Source organism: Notechis scutatus, chromosome 5, assembly GCF_049901735.1.
Source record: "Notechis scutatus isolate UNSWTSFEM ecotype Mainland chromosome 5, rNotScu1.2, whole genome shotgun sequence".
Lineage (NCBI taxonomy): Eukaryota > Metazoa > Chordata > Lepidosauria > Squamata > Elapidae > Notechis > Notechis scutatus.
In genome coordinates, this window is record NC_142013.1 from 32,063,030 (window position 1) to 32,077,361 (window position 14,332).

General features: G+C 35.4%; 1 protein-coding gene across 5 annotated transcripts in view; it reads right to left on the reverse strand.

The window, feature by feature from the left end:
- Positions 1–14,332, reverse strand: part of SENP7 (SUMO specific peptidase 7) — a 41,750-nt gene that overhangs the window by 3,687 nt on the left and 23,731 nt on the right. For 3 of the 5 annotated variants that reach the window (XM_087966484.1, XM_026663937.2, XM_087966481.1), the window contains 12 exons: positions 11,880–12,017; positions 10,153–10,186; positions 9,395–9,574; positions 8,387–8,640; positions 7,718–7,851; positions 6,130–6,246; positions 5,604–5,723; positions 4,694–4,786; positions 3,936–4,153; positions 2,902–2,951; positions 591–631; positions 107–175 (listed from right to left, as the gene is read on the reverse strand). In XM_087966484.1, coding sequence (XP_087822610.1) covers positions 107–175; positions 591–631; positions 2,902–2,951; positions 3,936–4,153; positions 4,694–4,786; positions 5,604–5,723; positions 6,130–6,246; positions 7,718–7,851; positions 8,387–8,640; positions 9,395–9,574; positions 10,153–10,186; positions 11,880–12,017 — 1,448 coding nt within the window. The remainder of the gene's footprint in view (positions 1–106; positions 176–590; positions 632–2,901; positions 2,952–3,935; positions 4,154–4,693; positions 4,787–5,603; positions 5,724–6,129; positions 6,247–7,717; positions 7,852–8,386; positions 8,641–9,394; positions 9,575–10,152; positions 10,187–11,879; positions 12,018–14,332) is intronic. The other 2 variants (XM_087966485.1, XM_087966482.1) reach the window with 1 other exon arrangement.

Sequence of the window (14,332 nt, forward strand, 5' to 3'; positions counted from 1 at the left end):
AACCAAACAAATCTAATATTTAAGTTTGATGTGTGTATCTTTTGATTTATATATTATGATGTAATATATAAATGTAAAAATAGAATTGAACTGCAGTGGTACTTACTCTCTCAGGACCTGAACAGTATTTTGTACTGAACTTGCCTTCAGAGAATCTAAGATAAGGATACATGGCCTGTGTAAAAGAAAAAAAAGGTATTATATAAAACACGTCTTGATTTTGAGCATTTCAGGGTAAAATTCAATGAAATAACTTTATACTTAACTTATGACTGTGAGACAGGATAATAGCTAAATTATACATTAAGGTATGTTTTATTCTAGCGGTTAAGCCACCAGGATAATAACTAGGAGACTGTGAATTCTAGTCCATCTTAGACATAAAAGCCAGCTGGGTACTTTGGGCCACTCAATCTATCTCAGTTCAACTCACCTTACAAAGTTGTTAGTGTGAGAAAAACAGGAGGTGAAAGCAGTATTAGGTATGTTCACTGCCTTGCAAACACACAAAATACACATATGTATGTATATATGTGTGTGCATGTATGTGTATATATTTTTAAAGAATGAAAATAAATGCACTTGCCTACCTTTTACAAATTTTCTTCATTTTTAAAGTGTCTGAGAATTTCTGAAAGACATTCACAATATCAGAAAAAGATAAACCAGAAAAGATAAACCATGTTATAAACTGTGAAATAAACCTGGATTTATACAATGAATTTTAGTCATTAACTTGGAACAGTTCAATAACTTGGCCAAATGCTTAAGACTAAATTTAAAGTCGTTTAATTAATATATAATTGATATTCTGAGATTTTTTAAATAACTTATTTACAAACCTTGGCTAACAAAAATATAGATGTTACCATTTTAAATCCTGGCTCAGTATCAGGGGTGGGATTCAACTGGTATTACTACCAGTTCAGTGATGACGTTTTGCATGCATGTAATAAACCTTCAGCTGTGCCATCCGGACAGCTGATAAGTGCTATGCACAGGTGCGCAGCATTTGAAAAGACACTTTTTTACTGCTTTTTTAAGCTCAGCTGTACCGCGCAAAGCAGCTGAGCTTGAAAAAGCCAGAAATAAAGGACAAGGAAGAGCCTGGGCGGGTGGGTGGGCCAAACAGCAGCAAAAACAGAACCGGCTCAGTGTCTGCTGCTCTTCAGAGCTACCGGTTCTACTGAGCCGAGCAGTACCAGTAGCATCCCACCCCTTCTCAGTAAGTGTAACTTTTTATTTGCCAGGATTCCCATTTTATCATAAACAAGACTGCTACCAATCTTGGATGGTACATATTTGTTGTAGATTTTGTCATTCAATTCAAAATTAATCTACCAATATATTCAACTTTGTTATTACTCATCCAGAATTGGCAAATATACAATTTTTATGACTTTGTGATATACTGTTTTAATAGCAAGAAATTCCTTTCTGCTTTAATGTAATTGTTTTTTTAAAAAATTGTTAATCCAAGTCAAAAACAAATTTACTTCCCATTATTACAATTATATTACAAAAATACAAAGAAAAGCCTAGAATGTATGATTTTCTTTCTTTAATCATGTCTGATTCTTGAGACTCCCTAGAAAAGTCCCTACAATTTTCTTGGCAAGGTTTTCAGAAATGGTTTGCTATTGACTGCTTCCTAGGACTAAGAGAAAGTGACTGGCTTAAAGCCGCCCAGATGGCTTTGTGCTATGGTGGGGCTGAAACTCATGGTCTTTTGATTTCTAGTATGATATCTTAAATACTAGACCACACTGGCTCTCTAGAATGTATCAATATTTATTTATTATTGTATGGAATTGTATTTATCTTAATTTCTATGTGTATTTTTCAGAATCTTACTGTATATGGATTGTATATAGAAAAGTAATTACAATTCGTATTCATATGTTTTCTAACATATCACATTTTTTTATTAGTACATAATCAGAGTTTGATAGGAATAAGATTGATTAAGGTCAAATATACTCTCCTCTTTTTTGATGGAATACGGGACAGTTGTAAAGTATAATGTATGTGACCTCATTGCTTGATGACAGCAACCCCAAGAGTCCCAATTGCCATCATAACACCAAGACACATGGATTGTTAAGTGGAAAGCAGACAATCCTAGGTAAGGATAGTGGGGGGTGCAAGGGACGTTCTGGGAGAATTTGGGAGGTCTGGTGCAGGCTATGAGCACAAGATGACCACATGTGATGTGCAATGTGATGTGAGCACAGGAAGGCCAGAGAGTAAATGGCATGGTGCAAGCACAGGAAAGAGAAGATGGATGGCTCTGTGTGTTACCAACCAGGTAGGCTCTGGGGTGGATGATGTGGTGGGGCAGAAGCACAAGAAAGCCAGAGGGATTTACCATACTGACTTGCGACCTTCCCTGCTGGCATTAATTTTGCTTATGGGAAGTTGGCAGGGAATATTGCAAATGGTGACCATGTGATCGTGGGATGCTGCCACCATCATTAAGTGCAAGCCAATTTCCAAGTGCCCAAATTGCAACCATGTGAACACAAGGGTGTTGTGATGGACAGAACTTTGGAGGACCAGTAATACCACTTGTTTAGTATTGTCACAACTTTGAACGGTGGTTTTTATTTTTTATTTTTTTTATTTCTTTAACTTTGTATGCAACCCATCTCCCTGATAAGGTGACTCGACAGTAAATAATTTTTTTTTCATTTGGATAAAACACTATAAGTAGCTGTTTTGGAATAAGTTAGGATATTAACATTTTGAAATTAGTTAATATCTTGGCATCTTCTAAATCAGTTTCTCATGCACAGAGAAACTAATTCCAAGGAGAAGGAGCCTACACATATAAAAACCGTCTTTCAACTGCAAAACCTACAAGCAGAGATACAATTATACGAATGCAATCAAAATACTTACTTTGGAAACTTTGGAACTGAATTCTGAAGCTATGGTATCTGGTTGAATATCTAAGATAAAACAAAATAGGTTTAAAGAAAAATAATATTGATGGAAGATGGCTTTGTATTGAAAAGGGATATTTATACTTTGTATTGATTTTATCTATAGTCTTTTCAATAAGGTTCAAGTACACACACACACACACACACACACACACACCATGCTTTCAATGTTTGTCATAATGAATAGCACTTCAATTAGAGACCAGGACAGGCACATTTTAGGGATATAGGCCTGGCTGAACATAAAGTTACAGTCACATTAACAGTTCAAAGATGACAACCTAAGATCCCAGGGTGCCATTACCTTCCTATTTTTCTTCTTTTCCACCAACAGAAAGTTGGAAATAAATCATATAAAAATGTGAAATAAGGCCCAGAGTTAACAAAAGGTTGCCTATGCTATATACCCCTACAGATAGCACTTTGACAGAATCATTGCTTATGGGGTACACTGGCACTGGTGACGTAGTGATATATAATCCATTAAATCCTGGAAATCACCATTAATTTTTGCAATAGGATAATCCAGGACTTTTTCCAGTATATTTTTCTGCAATGTTATCTACTACAGGAAAAAGTCTCAACTGAAAAGGCAAAGGGTAGATTTGTGAGTTGTAGTTTATGAAGAAGCTTACGTATGTTGAGACACTGACTAATACTGGGACAATTTAGGCTTGTATGCAGGGATCAACTGTGCATGAATATGGAACTAGACTATCAGTGTGAAACATAAAACAAAATGGATAGAAAAATAAACAGGAGCTATGAAACTTTTGGTTGCCACTAGATCATTCCCAATAAGATGCTTGGATTATAATGAGGAGATAGCAAACATCACTAAACCTTCTAGCTGGTTAAGCAGGCCACAGAGGGAAAAGCATACCAGAAAGATATATAAGAACAGTTTTCATTCATTGATCTGCAAGAGTTTTATATATAGGTCTTCTTTTCCTTTTTAAAAAATCCAGTACGTAATTCTTAAATCATTACCTTCATTGTGCAGGTTGCTCTTTATATCTTGCTCTTCAGAATCACACCAGATATCACTAAGGAGCAAAACACTTTCTTTTCTAATGGTTCCACTGTTACTTTCTGACTGATGTGGAAATTGCTGGAAGTCAGATTGTGGCAAATGTTGACGTTCACAATCCTTATATGTAACGTTTTCTAACCAAGGGAAGCAAATTACTGCAATATACCAATGAGACCTGAACAAGAAAAGGCAGAGGAAAATCATATCCGCTTTTCTAAGAGGAATGAACAAAAATTTTTGGAATATGACTGCCTTTCTCTTTTATTTTTATTATTATTTTTCTCTTTATATTTTTATTTGATAGCAAGGCTATCAAACTCGTGGCCCATGGTCCAGATGTGTCACATGCTGGCCATACCCACACCCAGTTTAGCAAAGAGAAAAACAGTTGCAATATGTTACATGATGCTGAGACTACGCAAGTTTGATATCCCTGCTCTAAGGCAAAGTATTTGAAATAAAACAATTACTACGCCATTTTTCTCTATTAATCTTTGTTTCTTTAGATAGTATCTAAATTACCAAGTTATGACTATAAGTTTCATATAAATTTCTAATTTTATTTCTCGCATTTATTAATGATGACTTCATGTCCTTTTCAAGAATATATGAACTCTACATATACCAAAACGGTCATACTGAATACAAGCTGACACAGAGGTCAATATTATAGCAGAAAGCATTAATTGCGTTCCAAAATATATAGCAAACTTACTCTTCATTTACGGGTACAAAAATGTAATCTTTATTAAAAATGTTTATATATCGAGTCCATCTTTTTACTCTTCGGTGTCTTCTTTGTGCTATTCTGCGTGAATATAAAATAATAATTAATACTGTTAATCAGAATAATAATAAATATTGATTTTCCTATCTGGAAAAAACCTATAAACTACTCTATATTAATCTTCACCTGACAATAGAGCAATTCACTTTTTGTGAATCAGCTGGCCAAGACTAGTTGGCCCATCACTATTATGTAGCAATACCCATCAGTACAATTATTCAAGTCCCTATCTCCTTCTATATAGGAGTCTGAACTGACAGAGTGACCAACGAAACTATAGCTTCCTTCTCCATTCTGTGCTATGCATATAAAAAATTGAGGCCTAAAATCTTCATAAGAATGGTGGGAATTATAAATTACAATAGTTATTACTATTATTATTCTAAAATGTAAAGGATCTGTGTTAGGAAAAGGTATCATGGTAGAAAGAGCATCATCAACAACAAAAAACCCCAATTCATTTAAGGTTTTTGGAGAAATATTGTAGATTTTATTTACATATATATATATTTATGATTTTTTATTAAAATGCACTCCCCAAAATTATTGCAATCTTGTGATACTAATATAACTTTCTGGATTACAGTTCCTTACAAATTTACAAATTTGTAATATGTTTCCAAATTCTCTTGATCATATTTAGAATGCAAGAGTTTAGCTGTAGCTGTTCAAGCCTAACTCTAAAAAAGATACACTGGTAAATCAACTAAACCTTCCTATGGAAAAGTGCCACATTTTTATCAAAATCCATAACTCTAGATCAGGAATAATTTTTTGAAATAGTTCTATTTCCTTTGTTTTAAGAAATACAAATGTTACTTATTTAAAATCAGCTTACGACAGTTTTGGATTTTCTTCTGAGTTCTTTTCCATCCTGGTCAAACATTTGTAGAAGAAGCTGCTAAATATGTGTGACCGATCTGCAAGTTCCTTGGGAGCTTTTTCTAAGTGGAGATATCTACCAAACAGACAAAAGGAAAAACAATGCTGTTCTATTTCTTATATGAAAATGTTTTTTGTTATTTATTTATATGCATTTTAGCAACATGTAATGCTTGTGATTTTTGTTCTTCAGTTTGCCTGGAGAAAATATCAAAAGCAATAAAGTGATTGGCTATTTATACAACTGATTTCTTGAACACAAAACATTCGAAAGTCATGTTTTTGACATTCTAAAATAATTAGGAGTAAGTTTAAATAATTTAATTTCCAACAAAACAAGCTGATATTTAATCAATACAAATGCAGAAAAATCACTTACAGGTTGATAGAGGAAGGGGAAACTACCTTCAGCCTTCCAAATTGCCTCTTATGAAGCAATAACTCTGTCAACTGCAAAGGAACTTATCATCAATTTTACTTACTTAAGATAAAAATCAATGATCACATCATTAAGGAATTCTCCATATTCTAAACACTCCAAATCCTCTTTTGTGACACCAAGTCCTCCTTTTGCAGGTGAAGGAGGATAAACAATCAAGCTGAGAAACAAAAACAAAATGAAATAATTATTGTGAAGTTACTACTGTTAGAATTTAACAATTTGATTTTTATTTCTTGCTAAAAGTAGTTCATTTTTATAAACATAAAATCCAAATTTTATTCTATCTTTGGAATCTTAGTTTGAAAGAAGAGTACAACGTATATGCATATACATATGTAATTATTGAAAAATAGGAAACACCGGTAACGACAAGAGGTAGATAGATGAAGAAAGAGCATTATGATGTTCAAGTAAAACATGGACCAACGTTGTTTATAAGTATGCTAATATAATAAATAGGATTACAAATAAGCTAATATAATTATAAATATGGTTAGAATCATTTTGTTGTACTATTACTATTGCTATCAGTATATATGTTACTATTTTTTCCTTTTTTCTTTGTAAAATGGTATGCTTGGACAATACACTATTCAAAAGACTAATATATAAATTAAAAAAACTTGACTAAAAGAAAAATGAAAAATGGGAAACACTGTGAAAACTTGAAAAAGGTATGCTTATTAAACATTTTAATTCCAATTGGTGTTAAGACTTTTCTATTAAATGTGATCATATTTCAGGAAGATATGACTACATTATGTGATACACAATTATTTAACATTATCTCCAAATTTCCAGTCCTGACCCAGTTCTGCCGAGCAAATATGTTGCATGACCATGTGGATGGCCTATGTTAGTAGAACTGAAGTCAACTGTTGTCCTTCCCCTAATTGAGGAAGATAATTTAAAGCTCAATGAGATAGAAAATACTGTAACGACTAAGATTTCTGAACCAGAATAGATGGCTTTTATTCATATAAGAATTACTCATATCCTTTTCCCAGGTTGTAGAAAGCTCATCTGATACTGAATTGCCTGATGAGGCATTTCCACTTTGAGGAAGGAAAGGCAGTAAATGATACAAGGTAAGTAAGGAATATCTCAAATTGTTGCTAATGGCTTAACCCAATGCCATATTGCATTATTCTGGATGATCATTTGATCTTGACAAGCAACTTCAAGGAAAAGGCTGCAATGGATGGAAAACTGATAAATCCTGATTTTGCAAGAATAACTTCATTTTTCATACTTTGGATATAAGTTTCCATTTTGGCTGGAATACTATTGAGAATAAAATGTTAAGCAAAATGATCCTATTGTGAAGGATGATAGCCAGAAAATAAGTACCATATAAATGCAGTATGTTCCTAGAGGGAAACAAATTGAAACAAATGGACCAAAATTTATTCCTACTTTGACTTCTTTGAACAATAAAAATAGCTTTACGGGTCTGAAAGGTAGACACCTACGAATGAAATAACACATTTTAAACTGTAATTTTATTTTTACATGTCATGATATATTCATTTATTAATCTACTACACAAAAAACAAAGTTGTTAGTACAGTAAGTAGATGGCTGTATCAGTAGGATGTTTCACTATTACATAAAGCTGTCATACACACTTCTTTATAGGTCTGGTCTCCTGCAACTCCTTCCATCCATTTCCTTTCCCAGAAGAAACAGAAAAGGAGTATTGCCCACTATGTTGTTTCTGCAGCAAGGTGTAATTGGGCTTGATGAGATTTGATTTGCATTCCTGACAAAAAGAAAATTCTATATTAGAGCAGATTAAATGTATGATGGGAAAGCAATACCCAAACATTTAAAATGGCTGCAAAAAAAATAGCACATAGTATTGCTTTCAGAATTAAAAGCCTTTTCATGTTCCTCACTAAATCTATCACTTGGACAGCAATAAAATATGACAAAATCATGTTTACCATTCAGCTGTTCTTAGATAATGATAGATCATTTAAACTTTATTTTATACATTTTCATCTGATCAGGGATGTGTCAATTTAAGTATTGCAAGTAGGAGGAAACAACTTCATTTAAAATAAGTTCTGACAAGAAAATATATGTTTATTCTGCACTTATATTTCCATGTTGAAATTATATACATACTGTAGCAAAATTATGAAAGTACTGTAGCAATAATAAATATTGCAATATTCTATATTGGTTTAGGCACCTCCAATTTTATGACCTTCAGAAAAAAAATTGTTTTGCTTTAAAATTTACAGAGGAATTCAAATTCTACAAATTATTTGTTTCTGAGCAATGTATTTTACCTCAAGGGCTTGCTCTGTTGAAACTGAAGTTCTGTTCCTTTCTAAGTGCTTCTGAAATGTTTCATAGCAATAGTGCATGAAAGAATTTTCTTCACATGAGATTTCTTCAATGGCTTGCTGCCAAGGTAAAAAGTTGGTAAGATCTGCAGAATGAATCTTTGTACTTATTTCTGCAATTATCCTATTCAGCATTACCTGCTCTTTTTCTGTGAGCATCTGAGATAGCTGAATAAAAATGAATTTGCTTCCTTCAACTGTAAGAAATAATGGGGGGAAAAACTGTTTGGACAACAAAATTAGCAGCAGCAACCCCCACCCCCAAATTAATTCTAACTTTAAAAACTGAATTAATAATTTAGATTGCAATATTAAAAATTTACTGAAATATCAAAAAAATTAAGAATATGAAAATTACAATAGCACCAGCTGATGAAAAAAAAATCATTTTAAAAAACTGCATAAATCAGGACAAGAGGTAGATGGCAGGAAAGAGTATTTCCTGTATGCCTACATTTTTGCTACTCAGAAATCCATAAGGCGGATCCATTCATTATGCCTGAATCTAAGTTAAGATAAATGACAACACAGATTGCACTTGTTTTATGACTTCCCTATATTTTCTTGAATTTCTGGTTTACAAGTTTTACATACCAGGGAATTAAAATATTTACATCTTCCAAAGCTGCATGAAAACCAAAAATTCAAGACTACAAACGTATGTAAAATGCTAATCAGCAGTTTTCAGAATTGATCAGAAATGGCTCTTGTGACAGAGCAGTATCCAGAAGGATCGGGAATGCAAATATTTTTATAAATTAAATTTAATGCATTCAATTACTGCCCAACTTCAAAGTAATTCTGGGCAATCAGAACAGAAAAGACAATGCAATAATTCTAAAATAAATAATAAACCATGCCCACACTCTCAAACAACTGCATTCCTTAGAATTTCCAAGCCATATTTATTTTATTAATCACATTTATATAGCAACCCATATCTACACATACCTTGCTTATTTAATATAATTCTTCCTAGTTGATTTTCAACTTGTTCCATATAATCTAATGACAGCCAAAGAAAAATGATAGCACTATTCCCAAAATCTGATGAATCTTTATTTGTCCAAAGTCCAAATCTTTTTAAGTGCAGGGAATCTATTGAGAGTACAATTTTCTTGTTCATTGCAACTGTGGAGAAAATAATTGAACACACATCAATGAGATAGCTGATCTGTCTGGACCTATGGAAAAAATATGCAGTAGTAACCTTAACAGTCTCAAAACAGTTTCTCTAGAAAGGGACAGAGGCAGGCTTTATATTGAGAGATGCAATAGGCTGTTGCGTCTCTGAAAGATATATTTAACTCATTATTTATACTTAACTCATATACTTTTTGACAATCATGTTTATAACTGTTTTAAAATGAAAACAGCACTGGCAAGGTAATAATTATTCTGCTTCATATTTGGTCAACTGAAGTCAGAAGGTTTTTTTAAAATCTCAGGTTATCTGTTACTTCAGTAATGTAATATTTTAGAACTATTCTGATAATAGGATCAAAACCATGATTTCAATGAAAAGGTATACATATATACATTTTTAGAACTGATCAAACAGCTCTTTTTATTGGATAGGAGAGTAATAATACAAAAAAGGAAGAAATTAAGTGGGTACTAATTTAGTTATGAAGTCAAATTTGTGTAAGGTTCTTGTAAAGTTTAATCACCTTGCTTAGAAAATATGAGAAAGCAATATAGAATCTTACCTTCAAATGGGATTGTAAAGCAATTGATGGTAAACTTCAAATAAAAAAATAGAAAATTAGACTTTCTTAGTACAAGGTATTAGAAATATAGTCTTAGAATAGAATTTGTATGGTAAAAAAATAGATCACAATATTTCAAACAGTACTTTATCTAGTGTGTTTCCAGGAAGTCTATTGCAGTTTTAAAACTTTAAAATGCTACATTCACCTAAGAATTTTATGACTTACATTCTTTGTTTAAATTCATGTCAATTTTCCTTTCCTAAAGTTCCAAAGAGACTTTAAAATAAATTTATGTAAATGGAAATCAAGTTTATTTATTCGTTTATATGGCTAACTACTTAATATATGATTGTTAAGTGGCAAATTTATTTTATAAATAACAAACAAAGGAGGGTGGAGAGCATACTGGTAGGAACTAAATGGAGGATTTAGGAGAATTTGGTGAAAACTGTTGAATAACACTTTATTGTTAAAGGGGTAACAGTATAACGAGGAACAAACTGATTCATTCAAATTCATTCAAATGGATAACAATATTACATATAGTAGAAAGTTTTAATAGAATAGATATAAAATAAAGTTTTTAAAAAGTAGTAATAGTTTTCAAACTGTTCACATGTTATTTTTTTAAATGTTACTGTTAAGATTTCCGGAGATTGCCCAAATTAAATCATGACCCTTGAGAAAAGCTTCAAATGAATCCAACAGATTTATTAGGAGCAACATGTCGGCATTGACCTATATGAAGCCAACTCTGCCACACGTAATTTACAGTCACCTGTGATGCTATTACCCCCTCACCCCGGGTGTGTAGTTAATTATTCTTCAAGGAAGCACGTTCACAGGCTGGGTGTCATCAATCACATTCTCCAATGAAGGATTTTCATGGGCAGAAGATCCGGTGCCTAGGCTACAATCTTTGTAAGATAAGCACGGGATGTACTTCTGTTTTTAATTGCTGTACTGCTCCTTCAGGTTTTTTCTCCCCTCTTGCTTATAGCAACTCGGAAACAGGCATAGGAATGTTTTACGAATTGACAACTACTTCTTTGAAGACTACATTTGAAGTTTATTTTCCTCTTTTTCTAGTTCTCTAGAGAAAGAAGAAAGATGGATCCTTTGTTTGAAAGAGCATTTCTATTCTGTTAATCGAAGAATACATTAGGAGGATGGGTTTTCTGAAGGAAATCCAATCCAAAACTAATAATTGATACCATTCTTTCATGTTTACCAATTCTTCTAAATTATTTCTTTTATTTTAACAATTCCTTGAACATTCAGCTGCACATAACAAACCCATGCCAAAATCCTGCGTACTTTAACTGTGCCTACATGTCAGTTATTTCAGTAATTTGAAGTTACGAGTAAGATTATGGCCCTAAAACAAAATAGATTAATCTTGGGATTGTGCAGGGGAAATCTAGACTCAAAGGCCAAACTAATTATGAGTGAATGTAGGCATACACTTAGCACCTGTCTGGTTGTTCTCTGCAGATGATGCATAGTCCTTGAAAACATATTATCAGGTTTAATGGCTCTGTGCACCCCTACCTTCACTGTGAATCACCGTGAATCATCATCTGTTTTAATCTGAATCTCTGCAGAGCCGAACTATACTTCCAGTGTTACAATCACAAATGTATTTAGATTTTTTTAAATTCCATTTTTAAAAGTAGATTTCTGCAAAGGAAGATGCCTAGTTTCAATTAATAACATAAACTTACTCTAGCACATCCTGCTGCTGCTCTTTTATATTTTCCAAAATACAGCCTTTCAAATTTTATATCTAAGGTAAGGGGCACATGTTCACTGATGGGGCTGTGATCTGCAGAGGAATGAAGAACAAGTGCATCAGCTGATACCTATGGAAAAAAAATATGCACAAATTAATTAAGCATTCTAACAAACCATTTAGCTAGCTCTTTTAAAATAGCTTCTCCAAATTCCAAATGCTTATTGTGATTTCAGAATTTTTACTAGCAACCAGGGGTGGGATTCTACCGGTTCTGGCCAGTTCGGGCGAACTGGATGTTAATTGTACATCCAGTTTGGCAAAGCGATGGTTCCCAAGACCAGCTGGCCCCGCCCACCCCGCCACTCCCCTCCCAGAAGTTGCAGTGCACCTGGTTCTGGCTCCCAGGTAAGTGTAGGGAGGCTTGCAAAGCCAAAAACAGGGCGGGGCAGGGGGTGGGGGGTGCCCCTCCGCACTGTTTTGGGCCTTCTAAGGCTCCAGGGAGAGGCAAACTAACACCTATTTGAGCAGCCTGTTTTTAGCATAGCAAGCCTCCCTAGAGCCTCAGGAGACCCAAAGTGGAGTGCGGGGGGATGTGGGGGGAAACTGCCCCCCTCCCCTTCCCCCCACATGCTGTTTGGGTCTCCTGAGACTCCAGGGAGGCTTGCTATGCTAAAAACGGCCTTTTTTTGCTTGGGGGAGGTGCAGGAGTGCTGCCTGTCACACACACACACACGGCCACAGCCACCCAGCCGGTGATTAGGGCAGAGAAAGGGCTGCTCAATTAGGTGGTTAGTTTGCCTCTCTCACACGAAGGCTGCCTGCTCTTCCTCCCACTGGCTGGCATGTAAGTTTGTTCCTGCCCTCAAACAGTAAGGCAAAGTGCAAAGGTTCTTCAGCAGCTAGGCTTGCAATTGGCTTGCAACAACTGAGTTCCAGGTCCTTCCTCCTGCTGCTCCTTCTACTATGCCTGCTTCTGCCTCCTCCTCCTCCTCCTCTTCTTCTTCTTCCTGCTTCCTGTTTCTCCTGCTACCTCTTCTTCCTTCCTCTCCTTCTTCCCCACTTCCTCCCAGCATTGCAACTGGGCTGGCATTCCCTTCCTGCACCTCTCCAAGTTTGCAAGACAAACACGCAGCAGCCCAACTTGCAACCAAGTGCTTTCCCAAAGCCTTGTTGGAGGGAAACAAGGTCGGGGGGGGGGTGTCACCTTAAGTGCTGGGTCTCCAAGGGAGTCCTTCTCTCATTTGCACCAAGACTGCTGACCAACTCTCTCTGTGTGTGTCTCTGTCTCTCCCCCTCCTTCTCTCTTTGAATGGTTTTTTCAGCACTTCCTCAATGTGCTGGATCTTCAGTTTGTTTTGCTGGAAGGAGTGAGTAAGAATTGTCTCTTCTCCCCCCCCCACCCCTCTTCCCAATTTCTTAGAAGAAAGTCACAGGTCTAATCTGGAAGAGAATCACTGTGCTGAACCATTGAAAAGTGCAGATAGTGGTCATTTACCCTCTTTCTACTTTCCCGGGTCTTTGACTAGGGGTTTCCTCTGAAGCAAAAGCAGAGAGCCTCTTCCAGTGAAGATTTCTCTGTGTCTTCTAATTCTCTTCCAGAGCAGATCAAAAAAGCCTCTTCCTGTGAAGGCTTTTCCAGTTCTTTATTCTGATATTCTCCAGGAGCAAAATAAACCCCTTTCTAATGAAGTCTTCCCTACGTGTTTATTCTGATTTTCCCTGGACTGGGGCAAAATCATCTGGTAGCAGGCTTTAAGTAACAATCCCACACTTATTTTACTCCATGCGTGGCCCACCCACTATTTAATTTACCACTTCTGTTTGTGCTTCTTTCCCAAACTGTATACTTCTCTCTCTCTCTCTCTCTCTCTCTCTCTCTCTCTCTCTCTCTCTCTCTCTCTCTCTCTCTCTCTCTCTCTCTCTCTCACACACACACACACACACACACACACACACAGGTGCATGGTAAAATTGTCTTCCATGAAACCAGTCCCTGGTGCCAGAAAGGTTGGGGACTTTTGAATTAGACCATGCAGGAGAGCCCTTTTAAGGATTATGTATTAATAGAAAAGTAACTATCTTAGCTCTGATCCTAAACCAGGGGTCCTCAAACTTGGCAACTTTAAGACTTGTGGACAAAGTTTGGGGACCTCTGTCCTAAATGCTAAAGCTGCTGCATATAAAAAACAGAGGAACTCTGATCAACTATCCACAGCCACATTTTGGATCTGAGTGGAGGTCCTGGGAAAGGTGCCAGAATAACACTTAGAAGGGACCTTGGGGGGAACCCTATACCATTTCAGAGAAATGGCTGTCCAGTCTTTTCTTAAAAACTTCCAGTGTTGGAGCACCCAGAACTTCCAGAGACAAGCAGTTCCACTGGTTAATTGTTCTCACGGTCATGAAGTTTCTCCTTACTTTTAGGTTGCTTCTCTCTCTGTT